We start from the raw sequence: 17,680 nt of genomic DNA on the forward strand, positions 1-17,680 counted from the left end.
CTCTGACCCTGACTCTGCCATGTCACCTCCACCATAACTCGTGCCAATTGCTTGGCGAAGGGTTGACCTGAAGGTGGGCGTAAAATATATATATATTTTAAACACCTATGAATTGTTATTATTTCAACTTTCAACTTAATTTTCAATTGTGATTGCCTAGTTTATTGGTGAACAACAATTTACATATTTTATCATCTATCGTCTCCACTAAAAAAAGCAACTTTTAAATTACATTTTATTTAAAACTAAAGACTTCAATTACTTCTGCAATTCTACTACCTGAAAATCCTGAGGCTCCTCATTGGTCGCAGGGACCTCATAACACCCACTCTGTGTGGGCTGCGCTATTATGAAGCGCCTTATGTTGGACGGTCCAGAGATCGTAGGGGCCAGTCGGACGTGTCTACTTTGCCTTTATTAGAGACAGACAAAACAAAAGACAAATATATGAGTCCATAAAGAGACTGGCTTTGCCCAATTATGTTGGAACAAAAGGCACTTTGAGATGCATAAAAGTCATACTTGATTTATCTTTTGGGTCTGCGGTCTGTTGTTGGGCCTTCGGCCTCTGATAAAGTTGTTATGAAGTTATACCTACATTATAAGGTAGGCCTGACAGGACCAGCATCACAGCTCCTCATCAACATGTAGCCTACACGTGTTTCCATCGTCGCTGGTCCAACACACGCTCCCATCTAAAACCAGGTAGACAGGATGGGTGCTTCATACCAGTCGGTGATCTTCTGGGTTAACTGGTGGAGCCATCGTCACAGATTTGTGCGAGCAGCACGCGGGAGATCCACCCACGACTCTATTCTGGGATTTCTGATTTTAATCTCAAAATGTGGAACTTTACCTTAGAATTTTGACTTTATTCTCAGATTTCTGACTTTAAACTCATCTATTCTCCCCCCCCCCACATGTGGTCCCAGGGCCGTCGGACTGTGGGTACAAGGTACACAGTTGTGAGGGGCCCAAGGCAGAGGGGGGCCCATGAAAAAAAAAAGTATGTCTTTATAATTTTCTACCATCCCCTAGTGGTAGGAGCCGCACACTGCGCTCAGCGGAAAACTGCCTGGCTGGTAGGGGGATTTCTAGGTTTTTGAAATATCTGAGGCTTAGCCCAGAGGGAAAGGGAAAATGCGGGCGTGTCGCGCGGTAAAAAAATTTGCATGCTTTATTGCGCATGCATATTTTTCATAATGCTTTACCTAAATACAAAAAATATGCAGTTTATTAGCTTTAAATAGTAAAATGAATATAAGTGAGACAGACCTTACCTATTTATATTTATATATATATATATATGACTGGGGATAGGTTAGGTTAATCCACCTGAGGTGGTAAACAGTCTGGTTATGTTTTTAAACCGTTTATTCTCTTGCCAGAAGGTCTATCTAGAAGGACTAAGATACTTTATTATGAGATGCCCTGGAATCCCCTTGTTTGTTTCTAGTGTAAAGCAAGCTAAAACATTTTTTTTTTAAACAGCCTAGTGACGCCACTGATTTATTCATATTAATATTGTTAGATATTATTGAATATTAATGAAAATGGTCCATTTAGTAAGTATATTTGAATGAGTCGCATTACAAATTTCTTATTGAATATATTTTATATATTTTATATGTAACTTCATTCACCTTAGTAGCCGCTAGGTGGCAGTATAACACACTAAATAAGAGCCCCCTACCGTCTGGTCAAAGTTCCCCTTGGCGTGGAAAAATTATATAAATAGAATATAAGATATATTCTGTAAAAGAAATCCACATAAAAAGCAGACGAATAACATCAGATTAATTACCTTTTGAATCGTCAAAAATAACACAGGAAAAGGCGCATAATGCATCAGGAGTAATCATCCACGTAAACTTATTCATATTTTTAAAAATATCCACCGCTACCATTTCAAGTCCCTGAGTAAAATATTAAATGGTGCATTATATGCATATTACACCCATGATCCATGCGTTTTATTCCCCAAATCCCAGCAGTGCTGGGGATGTGCCGCCCCTCCCCTCCCACCCAGCGACGAGCCAGGAAGAGCGCAGCGGAGACCAGTGAACAACAAGCCGAAGGGAGGACGATATCAACCACCTAGGTAGGCTCGTCTACCCACAAATCTCTTTTAATAATAATAATCCACTTTGTCAGACCGCACGCCTTCCTAAAGGTGGCACGGATCGCGTCGTGGAGGAATAACGTGCGTCGGTCGCTCCGGTTCCCCAGCGGTGGGATTAAAGTCTGCTGCTGGGAGGCGAGGAGGAGGCAGACGGGCCTCACGCTACACCCGACTCCACTACCCGTGGACACCTTAAACTAAACCGTGAATCCTCCTCTCTCGGCACCGGGTCTGTGTCGGTACCGGGGGAAGCGGTGCGCGTTCGCCGCCACGCCAAAACGCGCACGTTTGACGCACATTGAGGTGAAAAGAGCTGGTGTTGTTATAGCGCGATGCTACAAGCTAAGCGGGCTAGCAGTGGTGTCTACTTCATAGGTGATGGGCGAAGAAGTTATCGGAAAGCCCTGTTGGGGGTGTGTGTGTGTGAGTGTCTCTATTAATGTGTGTGCGTGTGTGTTTGTGTGTCTCTTAATGTGTGTGTGAGTGTGTGTGTGTGTGTGTGTGTGTGTGTGTGTGTGTGCGCGCGCGCGCAGGTCGAATCTGTTTTGTAGCACGGCTCTCCTATGTGCACGTTTCTGGTAACTGTGTGTGTGTGTGTGTGTGTGTTGAATGCGCACTGCATGGCGTGTGTGCTTGTGTCGCATCGCGGGCAACGCTGCTGTTAAAGTTTGGTGTGGCAGCGCTGTAGTGTCCTGTCCCGCAACGCGCACCCTGTCCCGCAGCTGTCCCGCAGCGCGGACGGTTACGGCTCGGTGACCCTTGTGCTTCATAAACTCGGCACGAGTTGGTCCGACAGGTACACGGAAGTGAGTCTCAGCGCACTAATCAGTTACTTGATGTGTTCAAACTGCCAACCCTTTGTGGAGGGCAGTGACGATCGATTGGGCTCCGATCGGCAGCACTCGTAAGACTCTATGTTTTTTTTTATTCTATATGGTTGTGGTTGTTCATTGTCTGGTGTTGTCAGACCTACGCCCATTTTACCTTTCCGTTTCTTTTGATGTGGGCTGCTCGGCTCGGATACGTGTGTGGGGGGGGCCGGACCTGTTCCGTGAGTTTAGCCCATGGGGTGTGGCAGGGTGGAAGGCGTTGGAAGTTGCCTAATTTTACACATTCCCATGTTTAGAGGTTTTCCTACTCGCATTTCTTCTTAACGTGAGGTTACGAAGAGCTTTTCGTGGGAAGGCTGCGACAGAGGGCTTGATTATGTATTGTTTTTAAAGTTAGTCTCTCTGTCTGCAGGGCTTTGTATACAGGGTGGACCTGTAGTCTATCGTTTGTATCTATTGTCATTCCCAGGCAGCCTGTATATGAGAATGAGAACGAGCCACTACTTGTCCCTTTTATCGCACAGAGATGCCTATCTTTGACCTGCTCTCGCTGGATTTTAGCACAGCTCTAAACAAAATAGCTTTTTATTTCTCAACCGCTTTCTGACGTTGCCTGTAGTGTGGAGTGGGGTGGTGAGTCCAGCCAGTTGTTCCAGCGAGGGGTATCATTTCTGCCGTAATAACGGGCTTCCAGAGCCCAGCGTGGGTGTGTCCCCAACGGACAGGCGGATGTGTCTTTTTCTGGGAGACTTTTTATATATATATGTGGGTCTCGCTCTCTCGCTCGCTCTCTTACTCCCTCCCTCTCTCTCCCCCCCTCTGTGTGTATGTGTCTCACTCTGCCTCTCACTCACTCACTCACTCACTCACTCACTCACTCCCTATTTGTCTGTGTATGTGTGTCACTCTGTGTCACTCTCTCTCTATCTCTCTGTCTCTCTGTTTCTGCTCATAGGGCCAGAGGACTATGAGAGGCTATTAGACCCCCCTTTTGAATTAGCTTCGGTCCACCCGGCTCACACTGTTGTATAACCTGCTTCCCGGTAAACCACGGGGTCACTCCAGGAACGCACACGCCCTCTCGCCGTGGCAACCGGGTCGGTGTCGAACCGACTCCCTTTGCGTCCGACCTAATCGGTTGACAGTTGGCACGCGTTTTGATAGAAAGTCGGTAACCGTCCGCCACCGCCTCTCGTAGCTCGGGCTCTGCGAGCCACGTTTGGGAGGGGGGGCACGGTAATCCAAAATCAGAGGCAGTGGCGGTTGGACAAAAGCCAACACACACACACACACACACACACACACACACACACACACACACACACACACACACACACACACACACACACACACACACACACACACACACACACACACACACACAGGCCACTCTCTACATCTGTTGGACCATTCAAATGCAGCTGAGTCAGCGGAGCGCTGACCGCGCTGCCCGAGCCTATTCACCATAGCTGGTTGATCCTCAGCTGTGTGCTGGAACATAATGCAGGCCTGCCCGCTATGGCCGGCCCCAGCTCCCTTTAATGTGGCAGGCACGGCCCTGGCAGCCTGCGATAATGGTGTAACACAACACCCGAACCCACGCTGGGAGCTGAAGGCCGTACGTGTGGACGGCGGCACTGAGATCGTATCCCGAATCTCAACAGAAGGGATGGGATGCCTGTGCGTTGTGGCCGGTTTTTCGTGGGATGCGTACGTGTGTGCGCTTGCCCTCTCAGTCTGTGTACTGGCGCCGATCGTAAGGAGCTTAGTGGGGCTTTGGTTTGATGGACATAATTCAGTGTAAAACCTAATGACTCTTCCGTTAAGTTGATGATGGGTTTAGGACAGCAAGCCATTTAAAGAGCCATATCCATGTCAGAAGTTGGACTGACCGTTGCGGGAGAGCCATTGATCTCTTTTTAGCACTCAGTGCCGGAAACGAGTTTGTGCCCTTTTCAATATCAGCAAGGCACTGGTTTCCCATGCATATTTGGTGGCCCATGTGGTGCAGTGGTTTGCATTGTCTCACAGCTTGCAGCTGCACCAAGTGCTTTTGGTCATACCCGACTGGGAGCCGTTCTGTGTGCAGTGTGCTTGCTGTCCTTGTACTTTTTCTGGGTTTCCTACCAAGTCCCCTAGCTACTTTGCACTCTATTAAGGCCAAGTTGTTTTGATGATGTTGTTCGTGTCACAATTACATTTTGTAGTTGCTGCAGTATTGATTCGTGAGCTTCGCTTGTTCTCCTGCTTTGGACTCTCGCTTTGGATAAAGCTGTCTTAATGTCCACAGCTCTTCCACCTCTTGTTGTTAGTATTGAAACTGGACAGGATACCTTCTGTGCTTGTGAAAGGCCTCATCTGTTGTTATGTGTGATAGGACATATTGCCTATTCAGCACCATGCATGAATCGCGTTGATTATATCCTCTGTTTTTTTAACAACATAAGGTAAGCCGTCACCTAGAATGACACCTAACACTGGCCAAATGTGCATGCGTGCATGCGTGAGTGTGCGTGCGTGTTTGTGTAATTGCTGCTAATCTCTGTTTCGAGGGAAGGTGTCAGGTTTGTCAGGATTTTCCTTTCAGACCCAGGCTCGGACCAAAACGTGTACCACATTCGTATCGGGACACCCGTTTCAGTTTTCCACCTGAAACAACATCTTTCCAAGTTATTTTTCTTCTTCGTCCAAGCGTGCTGGAGGTAATTGGCAGGCCTTCTGGTCGGCTCCCCTTCTACACCTCCTGAGAAATGAACCGGGCCGGGGTGACTCGTTGTTGTCTAGTGGGAGAGAGTAAAGCGCTTGTTATCGGGGCCGCGTCTTACAGCTGAGGCAGGATGTGACATGCCATAACTCCCTGTGGAATGTAGGAGAATGGCGTTTTGGGAAAATGCATGCCGGTGTGTTGCTCTGTCTTGTTTGTGTTTGTGGTTGTACGTGTCACTTTCTATGAAGGTTGATTACGTCGGGTCAATAGGAAACGGGAAGGGCCGGATCATGTTTATCGGAACCGTTAGAAAACGCACACAGTCGCTGCTCACCGTGTGTGTGATTTGTTTGTGATTTTAGAGGATGTCCGTCATGTGAGACAAATTTAAACGTGTGTGTACAAGAGACTAGCAGGGAGGGGAGGTGCCTTCTCTTAGTAGCTGTAAAGATGAATATGTGGACTTTGAAACTGAGTATAATCGTCTGATTCGTCCTTCACGACGAATGCGCTGCCTGTATTTGGATTGTAAATCACAGAAGACAGAAGCAGGTTAGTCTTTGACACCATATACTCTGTCAGAGACAGTGTCTACTCCTCCCAAACTTTTTGTATGATTCATATAGTAACGGATGTTTGAGTGAAGCCAGGAGAGAAGGGAACTGTGGTTAAATCTCCCAGAAAAACGAGGCAATACATACGCATCCTAATACCATACCACAGTATTACCACGGTTTCCTGTCTTTTCATATACGTGTACACTGTGCAAATCCAATGATTGGAGCTAGGCTTTAGCTCTAGTGTTAAGAGGGGAAATGGAGCCATTACACGCCATGCGGTCAACAACACGATGAGTTTAAGCAGAGGACACTTTGTTGGGTGTCCGGAATACAACCGGACCACGGACGAGTTCAACACTTTTAAAGTTACGGTTTAGAGAGGAAGAAAGCCGCTCAGATTACGCTAGTTATACTCCCACTGAATACCTTGATATTCCTATCAATGTGTTATTGAATTGGAATGGCCCTGGCTATGCCTACTTGTGAGCGTGCTCCCGTGCCAGAGGGAGAATTCTGTATTTAATATAGCCTTGTGTTTCTTTTGGTATGAAACAGACCCCAAAGAAACACGACTTTATTTAGTTTTCTAACAGCCCCCTCCTTGTTCCTTTGTTTTGTACTTCAGAGTACCGGTTATCTCCTATTGGTCCAATACAATGCAGGAGGTTATAAAAACACATTAAGTAGCACACAGACCCATATCAAACATGGAACAATAAAGAAAAGATCTTTTTCATGCAACCGAGATTTCCTCAATGGGTAAACATGGTTTATAAATCAATGCTTGTTGTACAATGACCTTATGATAATCATACGGAAGAGGATTAGGGCCACACATAAAAAAAAATATGTTCTGACTTTATTCTCAGAATTCTGACTTTAAACTCAGAATTCTGACAATCTCAGAATTCTGTCTTTAATCTCAGAATTCTGAGAAAAAAGTCAGAATACTGACTTTAAAGTCAGGATGACTTTATAAAAACTGGCACCAAAACAACACATGTTCCAGCTTCACTCACCTTTTGGTGAATGAAACTGGGACATCTTCTGGAACCCCTCGAACCCGCAAGAAGTCGCTAAGGGAAGACATCTTGGCACCAGTAGGCTAGGGCTACTGGTTACTCTGCTCCTGGTTTCTTCCTACTTCATAAAGCAAAGTGTCTCTCCCACGGAGGTTGGTCCTTACAGGTAGTTCTGAGTTTAAAGTCAGAATCCTGACTTTAATCTCAGAATTCTGAGAAAAAAGTCAGAACTTTATTTTTTTTTTATGAGTGGCCCTAATCCTCTTCCGTATAATCACCTATATTATCCAGCTAAAAAAACATTAGGCCAGGGACTATTTATTTAGTCTCCCAATATGATATCTCTCGCTCGCCTGCGTCATAAACGAGCTCTCTATCAAACCTCGCCCTGGTGGGATCCTAGTGTTTGAAAGGTCATCTCGCCTGTGACCTCAAAGCTTGTTATGCTGTGACTGTAATGGTTATTGATCTGCGAATGCTGCGAACAGGAACATGCGCCCATCTTTTCATACTTAAACCTACACTTTTGGTGTAGGAACATCCAAACGTCGCCTCTCTCTAGCTGTATCCGCTGAGCTTACATTCTGGCCTTGGGATGGTTACGTATGTGACGAATGTATGAAGTAGGAGGCCTGATGCCCACCATCTCCTCCGTATGCCACAGGGCTTGTTGGTTTTGTGTCGCGCAGACTTGGTGCATTTTTGTTCCCAAAATAATTTGTGTAATACCGGGTGTTTCGCTCCGTGTTCCCTTCTGGCCCTCTCTCTCTGTCTCTGTCTCTGTCTCTCTCCTTCCTCTTTCTCTCTCATGCTCTTGCTGTCACTCTACTTCTCTTTCACTCTCTCCATCACTCCCTCTCTTTGCATCTCTCTCTCTGTCTGGAACGATGAGAGAAGTGTTAATAAGCTCACAAGATCGCAGGGAGGATCGCTGTGAATAGGGCCTTTTTTTATCCTTCGCTCCTCTCTCCCTCCTCCGAGCTGTCTTCACTCTGCATATCGCACACCATCACCAGTGTGATTGATTCCCGTGAAAGATAATTATGTTACATTTCCAGGCAGAGCACTTATTGCCTTGAAATTGAATGTGCTCATCGTCAGACGACTCCTGGAGTTCAGCTATTGTTTGGACGGGAGTGCCTCCTGTTCTCTTCCTCATCCTCTTCCTCTTCCTCATTATGATGTCACATCCTGCGTGTTCGTCTCTCTTCATCACCCATCTTCACGTGTCTCCGGTCGCTTCAAGACGAGCCTCCATGTTTTCCTTTCCTCTCGTCCTCCTCTGCTCTCCTCTCCTTCGAGACCTCCCCATCCTGTGACCTCACCTCTCCTCCATTTGAATCCAGCGACTTCCAACTCTCTTTCAAACTCGTCCTTCTTCCCACCTCTTTGAAACATCTGCATCATCATCTTCAGCACCTCTCGCACAACGTGCGAGCGAAACGTGCACAGAACTCTCGACAAACTCCCGCCCGTCTCTCCGTGGCCCGTGTCCGTCTCCCGCTGTCTTCACGGTCCCTTCGCCTTCTCTGCTCGGGGGGGGTGAACCTCTCTCCTGCCTGCGGTCATCACCTCCCCGGGGAAGGGCCTCTGTCCTCCCTTCTCCTTCTCTGCTCGGCGGGGGTGAACCTCTCTCCTGCCCGCGGTCATCCCCCGGTGTCAGACGGTGCCCTGGCCTCTGTCCTCACTTCTCTGTGGTGCTGTGGTGGTTAACCCTGTCCTGTCTCCTGTCCTGTGCTGTCCTGTCCTGTGCTTGCTCCCAGCGTGTGAATGGAGCAGTGTGCGAGCACCGCCTCCCTTCTGGCCTCCGTGCGGGAGCAGGAGAGGCAGTTTGAGATGCTGAGCCGGGCCTTGGAGGACGAGCGCAGGTCGTGCGCGGGCACCCTGCCACGCCCCCTGCCCCCCGCCATGCAGGTAACGCTAGAAACCCTCCGAGCGCCGCCGCCGCCCCCCACCGCCTCTCTACCGGTCGGAGGGACGCCTCTGTCCGTGTGCCGGTGGTCATCCGCTGTTCTGTCGTCGTCATCATCATCCTCCTCATCATCCTCATCTCCGCCTTCATCAACCCATCGCGCCGGGTAGCCAGCCGCCATGCGACGTTTAGAAACCCTTCTTTGGGGCTTTTGAGTTGGATGGGATGCTTGTGGTTCACTTGAATTCCCCCGACCTCTTTTACTATCGCTCAGATCTCGTAGTTCCTCACAGGATGCTGATTGGTCAGGACCCCCTGCGGTTCGGCCACAAGCGCATAACTTGAAGCCTGGCCAAGAGGGATTCTCGAGCTGCCTCGCGGTGTGCTCTGATACCAGACACCAGGTTCAATCCCCGACCCACCTGCATGCTTCCTGATGCCTCACCCTAAACCGGCTCAATAGTGATGACTCGTGTCTGAGTTCACCATAAAGTGTGGACAACAGGAGTCTCGTAAACCGGACCGGATGGTAAATAGAATCACGAGCCAATTCACTGGACGACCAGACGCTCTTCTGTCTTTACCCCAGTGGGGGGGTCACTGAATCGAGACCTTTACCCTCCTCACCCTGTCCTCCTCTGAGGCGCCCCAGTGGCTCACCGGGTAGAGAGCGTACCATCAGGGCTTTGTCCTGATCGCAGCGACCAGGGTTCGATTCCTTCCCGGGATGATTTGCTGCATGTCCTCCCCTCCTATCTCCCATGCCTTCCTGTCCATCTCACACAAATAGTTCTTTAAAAAACAACAACCCCTGTCCTCCATCGATGAGCGAGAGTCCCAACCGTCCGTCCACCCGTCTCTGATACCCGCGGCCGTGCCCTGTGACCGTAACTCCCGCCCTCACCCCCCTCTGCTTCCAAAGCCCGCTGGAATACTCTGGATTGCATGCTGAGCGGCCTCTCTCGATCTCCAGATAGCTGCATTGTTTTCCCCTCTTTTCACCAGCACTCTCTTTTGTTGCGGCGCGGTTTTCATTGTCACCAATGTTGCCCGTGAGCCTCGCGGTCCCATCCCGAAAACGTACAATCGTGTTTATATTCAAGGCATGGAAAACAACCTTGTTCTAACTTAACACCGTGGATTTGATGTGGTCACATCGAGGTTGAGAATAGATTGTTTTCTCTGCTAGCCAAGCATGAACTCCCTGGTTCTTCACCGCTCCCTTTTCCCATATCAGGCCTGAGTCACCTGCCCTTCGGAAAGAAGGAATGACATCATACTCCTCATTTACCTACATGCGAAGCACACACACACACACACACACACACACACACACACACACACACACACACACACACACACACACACACACACACACACACACACACACACACACACACACACACACACACACACACACCTCTACCTGTGGGTCTGTTTACTAATGAGCATTGGGTTGATACATGCACTCTGAGCCTGTAGGCTCTTCCCTGGTATTCTTTAAAGTAGTGGCTCATCTCTGTGTGTCTTCATTCTCTTTTGTACACACAAACGTACGCAAGCAAGCTCATGCACACCCATTAAGACACACACATTAAGGCAAACAAACAAATTAAGTCCCACATACACATGTTAACACACACACACACACATATTAACACACGTATTAACACACACACACACACACACATACACACACTCTCATTAAGAGACACACACACACACTCATAAAGAGACACACACCAACGCATTAAGACACACACACACACACACACACACATAAAGACACACATAAAGACACACACACACACACATAAAGACACACACAAATGAAGACAAAGAAACACACATTAAGAAACACATCAACACACACTACACTACCCAGGCCTGGTCCTGGTTATTGTTAGTCTTCTTGGCTGATTGGCAGCCGGCTCAGAACACAGCCAGCTTGGTCAGATGGTTTGGGGTGAAACTCAGAGGCCAGGCCAGCAATGTGTCTAAGGCCTGGTTCTTATCTCACTTGTGTGTTTGTGTGTGTTTACATAGCCCTGGGGCTTTCGGCATGCCTCCTGCACTCGCTCACTCATTCACTCCCTTGGTCGCCCTCACTCTCTCTCTCACAGGCAGCCTAACGCCACCATCTCCCCTCTTCACTGACAGGTTCCCACATGCGGTGATCTGCGCAGCAGTCTCTCTCCTGCTTTCGCCGTGTGCGTGGGAAGAGTTAAACTGGTCTCTCGCTCTCTCTCTCGCTCTCCCCCTTTCTCTCTCTCTCTCTCTCTCTCTCTCTCTCTCTCTCTCTCTCTCTCTCTCTCTCTCTCTCTCTCTCTCTCGCGCTCTCCCCCTCTCTCGCGCTCTCCCCCTCTCTCTCTCTCTCTCTTCCCTCCCCCCATTGATGTTATGAGGTCTTCGCTGGTGGCATCAGAGAGAGAGACCAAAAAAGAGCTATTTTGTGTCCAAACCGACCACAGAACTTGTGATGGTGGAGATCTGTCTGCTGGCCCCTTCTGATCCGTTGCTAAGCAATCCCCCCACCGTGTTCTGATTCTAGAGAGATTTTTGGTGGAGATATTACAGAGACGCCCCTGTGGTGAGATGGGGAACTGTCCCTGTGGGGCGTCTGACTCACGCTAGGACGTTTTCCTACGATACGGTTCATGTCCGTCAACCGCTTTGTTATCATCGTTCTTATTATTAAGGAATATTATTATTTAGACAATGAATCAACTTTGCCCAGGCATTCATTCATTAATTAATTAATTCATTCATGCATGCCTTCGGTCATCTGCTCTCTGTTGTTATTATTGACCTTGTGTTTTAATGCGTGTCCACAAACCACAAAGGTGGCTGGAGTTGCATTAGCTTATGGGCAGGTTTTAAATTATTTAGTATGTGTGTCTCTCTTAATGTGTGTGTGTGTGCGTGTTTGTGTCTCTCTCTCTCTTAATGTGTGTTGGTCTGAGTGAGTGAGTGCGTGTGTGTCTCTCTTAATGTGTGTTTGTGCGTTTTTGTGTGTCTGTGTGTGTGTGTGTGTGCGTGTACGTGTGTGGGACACCGCATGACCCGTCAGACCGGCTTCACGCCGTGTTTGTGTGTGAATCTGAGACGGATGGAGGGCCCAACCCATGCCTGCATTAGCCTTTATCTCGGAGCGCGTCTCCCTAGCCACTTCCACCACTCACAAGAGTCTCATTTCAATATGGAAACGACACACACCACCGCCCAGAAGTTCTACCACTCCAGAGACACGCCTGCAGTCATTCTTGGTTCATGAGTCGTCAGTAATTCAGTTAGCTTAGTTCTAGAGCGATAAAGCATTCGTAGCAACCCAAGTAGGCCTCGTCATACATTAAGGGTAGCCGTTGATAACGGTTGTTAACCGGACTGCCTCGCTGTGCAAATACTCATATACCTGCTGGGCACACTATGAACCCCTACACGAGGCCGCCACATAGCTGTGTGACTCAGGATCACGACGAATGAATCGGTGAACTCACGGTCCACGCCTGATGTGGTTCACACTCACCATCGTGTTCGTCAGTCCAATTTTTGAGGACATAGAACTCCTGACGCTTCCTGGTTGCATGTTCACCTGCCGCACATTTCAATCGCCAGTCTGCCCGTCCTCTGTGTCGATCACATCGGTCTTCATCCATTCATCTCTGCATGTGGCCGCTCCTCCATCTCTGTGTGTTTGTTCCTCAGTGCCAGGACCAGCTTGTGTGTGTCTGCTAACGTTCTTCCCCCCCACCTCTCCCGTGCGTGTAGAACGGCCGTGTACCCTGTGATGCGGACATAGAGAGGCTCACTCTGAACGAGAGTTACATCAACGGAACACATCACGTAAGCTGACCGCCGGGATCACTGTCTGTAATGTTGTACATTGAAGGTTGTATCAGTGATGTCGGGTGACGTCACTTCTGTTGGTATTTGAAGCGAGATCCCAAACAAACAGAGCCAGCTCGCCCCTCCCTTCGGCGTTAGTTGCATCCAGTAAAAACGATCATGAACGTAGTGCAAAACCCCACAACACTCGACCCTTGTCGGTGATTGGTTGGAATACAACTTATTTTTGTTTTGAGTGGTTGGTAGTACCATTTGTTGATGTATTGTTAGACGATCCTACATTGATACATCACAATATATGTCCAAAGATGAATACAAAGTGACTGTGAAAAGTTGAAGTGCTGGATTCCAGTCTTTATTCGTGGTCCAAACTGAGTTTTTCCAGTTTCACAGAACTACGATGAAAACAGATTCATGAGTAGAAATTAAGCAGCGATGCTGGGAGCCGGGTAAATCGGTTTCGAGTGCCATATTTTATTAATTAAAGCAAATCAATATTTGGCGCCGGCGTAGTGGTTCTCCCACGACAGTGAGACTCGTCATGTGTTCGGATCGCGGGCTGGGTGGTGAACATACTGATTCTTGGGCGACTCAATGGCTTACACCACTGAAACGCTAACCACGTAGACGTTACGCCCCGGATCGACCCAGGTCAGATTCTGACCTGCGTTCCTACGCGAGGAACGTAGAATGTCGTTTCCTCTCTCTTTCAACACGCGTTCCTGTCTCTTTCCACTCTGCAGTCCGTAAAGACATTATATGCCAAACATAAAGATTATCATTTCATACTTTATTTTTTTAATTTACTTCATATTTGAGAGGTTTGAATCCCTGCTGTGACCTAAACGTGTGTGTGTGTGTGTGTGTGTGTGTGTGTGTGTGTGTGTGTGTGTGTGTGTGTGTGTGTGTGTGTGTGTGTGTGTGTGTGCAGTTCAGGATGGAGCCTGCTCAGGTGATGCAGGAGTCGTTCACGGTGGAGGAAGACCCCCAGGAATCTTCGCCAGTGGTCTCCGTGGAGACCAATGAAGACGGAACAACGCGGCGCACCGAAACCACGGTGAGGACATGACTGACCATGTTCATGTTGACCCCTTCACCTGTATTCTCTGACCTCTAACCTTTCCTGTATTCTCTGACCTTTAACCTTTCCTGTATTCTCTGACCTCTGACCTTTCCTGTATTCTCTGACCTCTAACCTTTCCTGTATTCTCTGACCTCTAACCTTTCCTGTATTCTCTGACCTCTAACCTTTCCTGTATTCTCTGACCTCTAACCTCTTCTGTATTCTCTGACCTCTAACCTTTCCTGTATTCTCTGACCTCTAACCTCTTCTGTATTCTCTGACCTCTAACCTTTCCTGTATTCTCTGACCTCTAACCTTTCCTGTATTCTCCGACCTCTAACCTTTCCTGTATTCTCTGACCTCTAACCTTTCCTGTATTCTCTGACCTCTAACCTTCCCGACGGTCCACGTCACATTAAGACACACAGAGACATGCACACGCACACACACTGTGTGACTTCTGCTTGAGTCACTATGGTGTTGTGATGATACCCACTTTACCTTTTTTACTTTTTACTTCTTAACTTAATTCTCTGACTTCCTGATCATTTTTGATCAATACCACTGTTTAATTTACACTCTCTTCCAAAGTGACTTGCAGTATGCTCTATTATTGTATTTGTATCATGTTTTTTTACATGCGTTGTTGTTAATGAGTAGGTTGCAGTTTTCTTTCAAAGGAATCACTACAGTTAAGTGGAAATTGGGATTTAAGCCTTTTCCAAACCCCATTTTTATTTTTATTTATTTATTTATTTATTTACAAAATCGTCCAAACAACATGTGACCCCTCGGTCATGAACCAGACCCACTCCTCCGTCCCTCCCCCCTAACTGACCTCCCCCCCCCCCCCCCCCCCCCCCCCCCCCCCCCCCCCTCTCCCTCCACCAGGTGAAGAAGATGGTGAAGACCACCACCACCAGGACGGTCATGCCCTCCATGTCCGACACCATGTCCCTGGACGGCGGGGGCTCGGTCACAGGCGGGGGGTACCCCCAGCCCATGTCCTACCGGCCGCCACCCGGGGGGCCCGACTACCCCACCTACACCGTCCCCCGGAACTACCACTACGGCCCCCCCGGGGGCGGCGGCTATGAGGACTACCGCGGACCACCCCCCACCGACAACTACACCAGCCTGAGCAGAGGGGCGCGCATGGACGACCGCTACAGGTATCTGCCGGGGAAACGTTTGTGTGTAAAGTGTGTGTTTTACGTTCTCGCACTTTTGGTTTGTCTTCTCCCGAACCCCGGATGGCGGCGCTCTCTCTCCTGCCTTCCCCCCCCCCCCCCCCCTGTGTGTGGGAAGGGTCCCACTGCTGGACTGGTCTCTCTCTCTGTCTCTCTCTGTCTCTGTCTCTCTCTCTGTCTCTCTGTCTCACTCTGTCTCTCTCTGTCTCTGTCTCTCTCTCTCTCTGTCTCTCTCTGTCTCTGTCTCTCTGTCTCTCTCTGTGTCTCTCTGTCTCACTCTCTGTCTCTGTCTCTCTCTGTCTGTCTTTGTCTCTCTCTGTCTTTCTGTTTCACTCTGTCTCTCTCTGTCTTTCTGTTTCACTCTGTCTCTCTCTGTCTCTGTCTCACTCTGTCTCTTTCTGTCTCTGTCTCTCTCTGTCTCTGTCTCTCTCTGTCTCTGTCTCTCTTTGTCTCTGTCTCTCTCTGTCTCTGTCTCTCTCTGTCTCTGTCTCTCTGTCTCTGTCTCACTCTCTCGGTCTCCCTCTCTCTGTCTTTCTCTCAGTCTCTCTCTGTCTCTCTCTGTCTTTGTCTCTCTTTGTCTCTGTCTCTCTCTGTCTCTCTTTGTCTCTGTCTCTCTGTCTCTGTCTCTCTCTGTTTCTCTTTGACTGTCTCTCTCTGTCTTTCTCTCTCTGTCTCTCTGTCTCTGTCTCTCTCTGTGTCTCTTTGTCTCTGTCTCTGTCTCTCTCTTTGTCTCTGTCTCTCTCTCTCTCTGTCTCTCTCTCTCTCTGTCTCTGTCTCTCTTTGTCTCTGACTCTCTCTGTCTCTGTCTCTCTGTCTCTGTCTCTGTCGTCTGTTTATCTATCTGTTTCCCTGTCTCTCTGCCTCTGTCCGTCAACCATTCAATGACATTAATGGAGGCCTGCCGAGGTCAGACACAAGTAGATCCTTTTCAGTTGACTTGTGCAATGCCAACGGCTGTTGGCATTGCACAAGTCGACGTGTGCTTGCGTGATCTCGTCGTTATTTTTAATGACATCTTCGAAATCTACGAATAATAAGGCTTGGGAATCCTCCACGACTTCAAAGACCTCCCAAAGCCTCTCTCCCTCTCTGTCTTTGTTGCGTTGCGTCTCTGTCCGTAACGTGTTCGGTGTTGTGGATTCAAGACTCACTTCAGAGTTCACATAGATTCCCCCCACCCTTTCCCACACCCCACTTACGCACTGATTGTATGCTGTACATCCTGGCACTTAATGTATGCACTTATTTTATGTTGTACGTCCTGGCACTTAAAAATAGTACTTAGCATTGTGTAGTGTCTTATCCTAGCTATCATCGTTGCATACAGGGAATGGGTTAACCTAGTGACCGTTAGTGGTTCTATGAACATCCTTAATGTACCGACAGAGATATATTGTTGTTTCTCTTTCTTCTGACAAATGTACTTACTGTAAGTCGCTTTTGATAAAAGCGTCTGTTAAATGCCCCAAATGGAAAGGGAAACGTTGTACATGTTCTGCCCGGTGTGGTTAACCGTCCCGTCCCGTCCCCCAGACCCGTCCACCCAGAAGGCTACAGGACACTGGACCCCAGCTACAGAGCGGCCAGCAGGAACCAGTTGGACCCCTATGCTGCCCAGCCTCAGGTGAGTGACCCTGGACGTACCAGGTGTACCAGCCACCCGGCCGCGGAATGCCTTGGGGGCGCGCCAACGGAACGGAGATAACGTTATCTGGTGCCAGATTAGAGAGGAAGCAGTTGGTCCCCCGAAGAGAAGGAAAAATCAAAGTCGGATCTGTTCACGGTTGTAGTTCTCCCTTGGTCCGAGCACTGCTGGCCCGTTTTCTTCCGCTGCAGAAAGAATGACTGACCTAATGTTTTCGTCTATCTTGTACCAAGGACGTATACATATTGAATCACGTCTGGCTCAGAGCTCAATCGAAACCCTAGTTAGAAATTGACGACGCGTCTTTGTTTGTGTCTTAGTTTCTTTGTGTTTGTGTGTGTGTGTGTGTGTGTGTGTGTGTTTGTCCTTTGTTTCTATGTGTGTGTGTTTGTTTTTTCCTCTATATGTGTGTTTCTTTTTGTGTGTGTGGGTTTGTTTCTTTGTGTGTGTGTGTGTGTCTGTGTGTTTGTTTCTGTGTTTATTCAAAAGACTTGATTCCACAAAAGACTCAATACTCAATTATTCAGAGTTCACCTAGGCTCTGCATACCCCCCCACGTCCTTTCACTTTAAAACAGTACTTGGCATTGTGTAGCATCTTATTCTATCTATCTTTGTTGCGTACGGGGAACTGGTTGACCTTGCGATTGTAAGTGCTTGGCACTATATTGTTGTTTCACTTTCTTCTGACAATTGTACTTATGTCAGTCGCTGTGGATAAAAGCGTCTGCTATACGCCCTCATTGTATTGCATTGTGTGTGTGTGTGTGTGTGTGTGTGTGTG

At 48.3% G+C, this 17,680-nt stretch overlaps 1 protein-coding gene across 6 annotated transcripts in view; it reads left to right on the forward strand.

Annotated features, from left to right (window-relative positions):
- Nucleotides 1-2,014: 2,014 nt before the first annotated feature.
- Nucleotides 2,015-17,680, forward strand: part of ctnnd1 (catenin (cadherin-associated protein), delta 1) — a 32,477-nt gene continuing 16,811 nt past the window's right edge. For 3 of the 6 annotated variants that reach the window (XM_079730197.1, XM_079730196.1, XM_079730198.1), the window contains exons 1-6: nucleotides 2,036-2,101; nucleotides 9,005-9,155; nucleotides 12,922-12,996; nucleotides 13,931-14,056; nucleotides 14,954-15,234; nucleotides 16,786-16,876. In XM_079730197.1, coding sequence (XP_079586323.1) covers nucleotides 9,012-9,155; nucleotides 12,922-12,996; nucleotides 13,931-14,056; nucleotides 14,954-15,234; nucleotides 16,786-16,876 — 717 coding nt within the window. In that variant the 5' untranslated portion in view covers nucleotides 2,036-2,101; nucleotides 9,005-9,011. Of the gene's footprint in view, nucleotides 2,102-2,268; nucleotides 2,426-3,002; nucleotides 3,027-9,004; nucleotides 9,156-12,921; nucleotides 12,997-13,930; nucleotides 14,057-14,953; nucleotides 15,235-16,785; nucleotides 16,877-17,680 lie in introns of those variants that run through there. The other 3 variants (XM_079730199.1, XM_079730201.1, XM_079730200.1) reach the window with 3 other exon arrangements.

This window comes from Pollachius pollachius (assembly GCF_949987615.1).
Source record: "Pollachius pollachius genome assembly, chromosome: 2".
Taxonomy (NCBI): domain Eukaryota; kingdom Metazoa; phylum Chordata; class Actinopteri; order Gadiformes; family Gadidae; genus Pollachius; species Pollachius pollachius.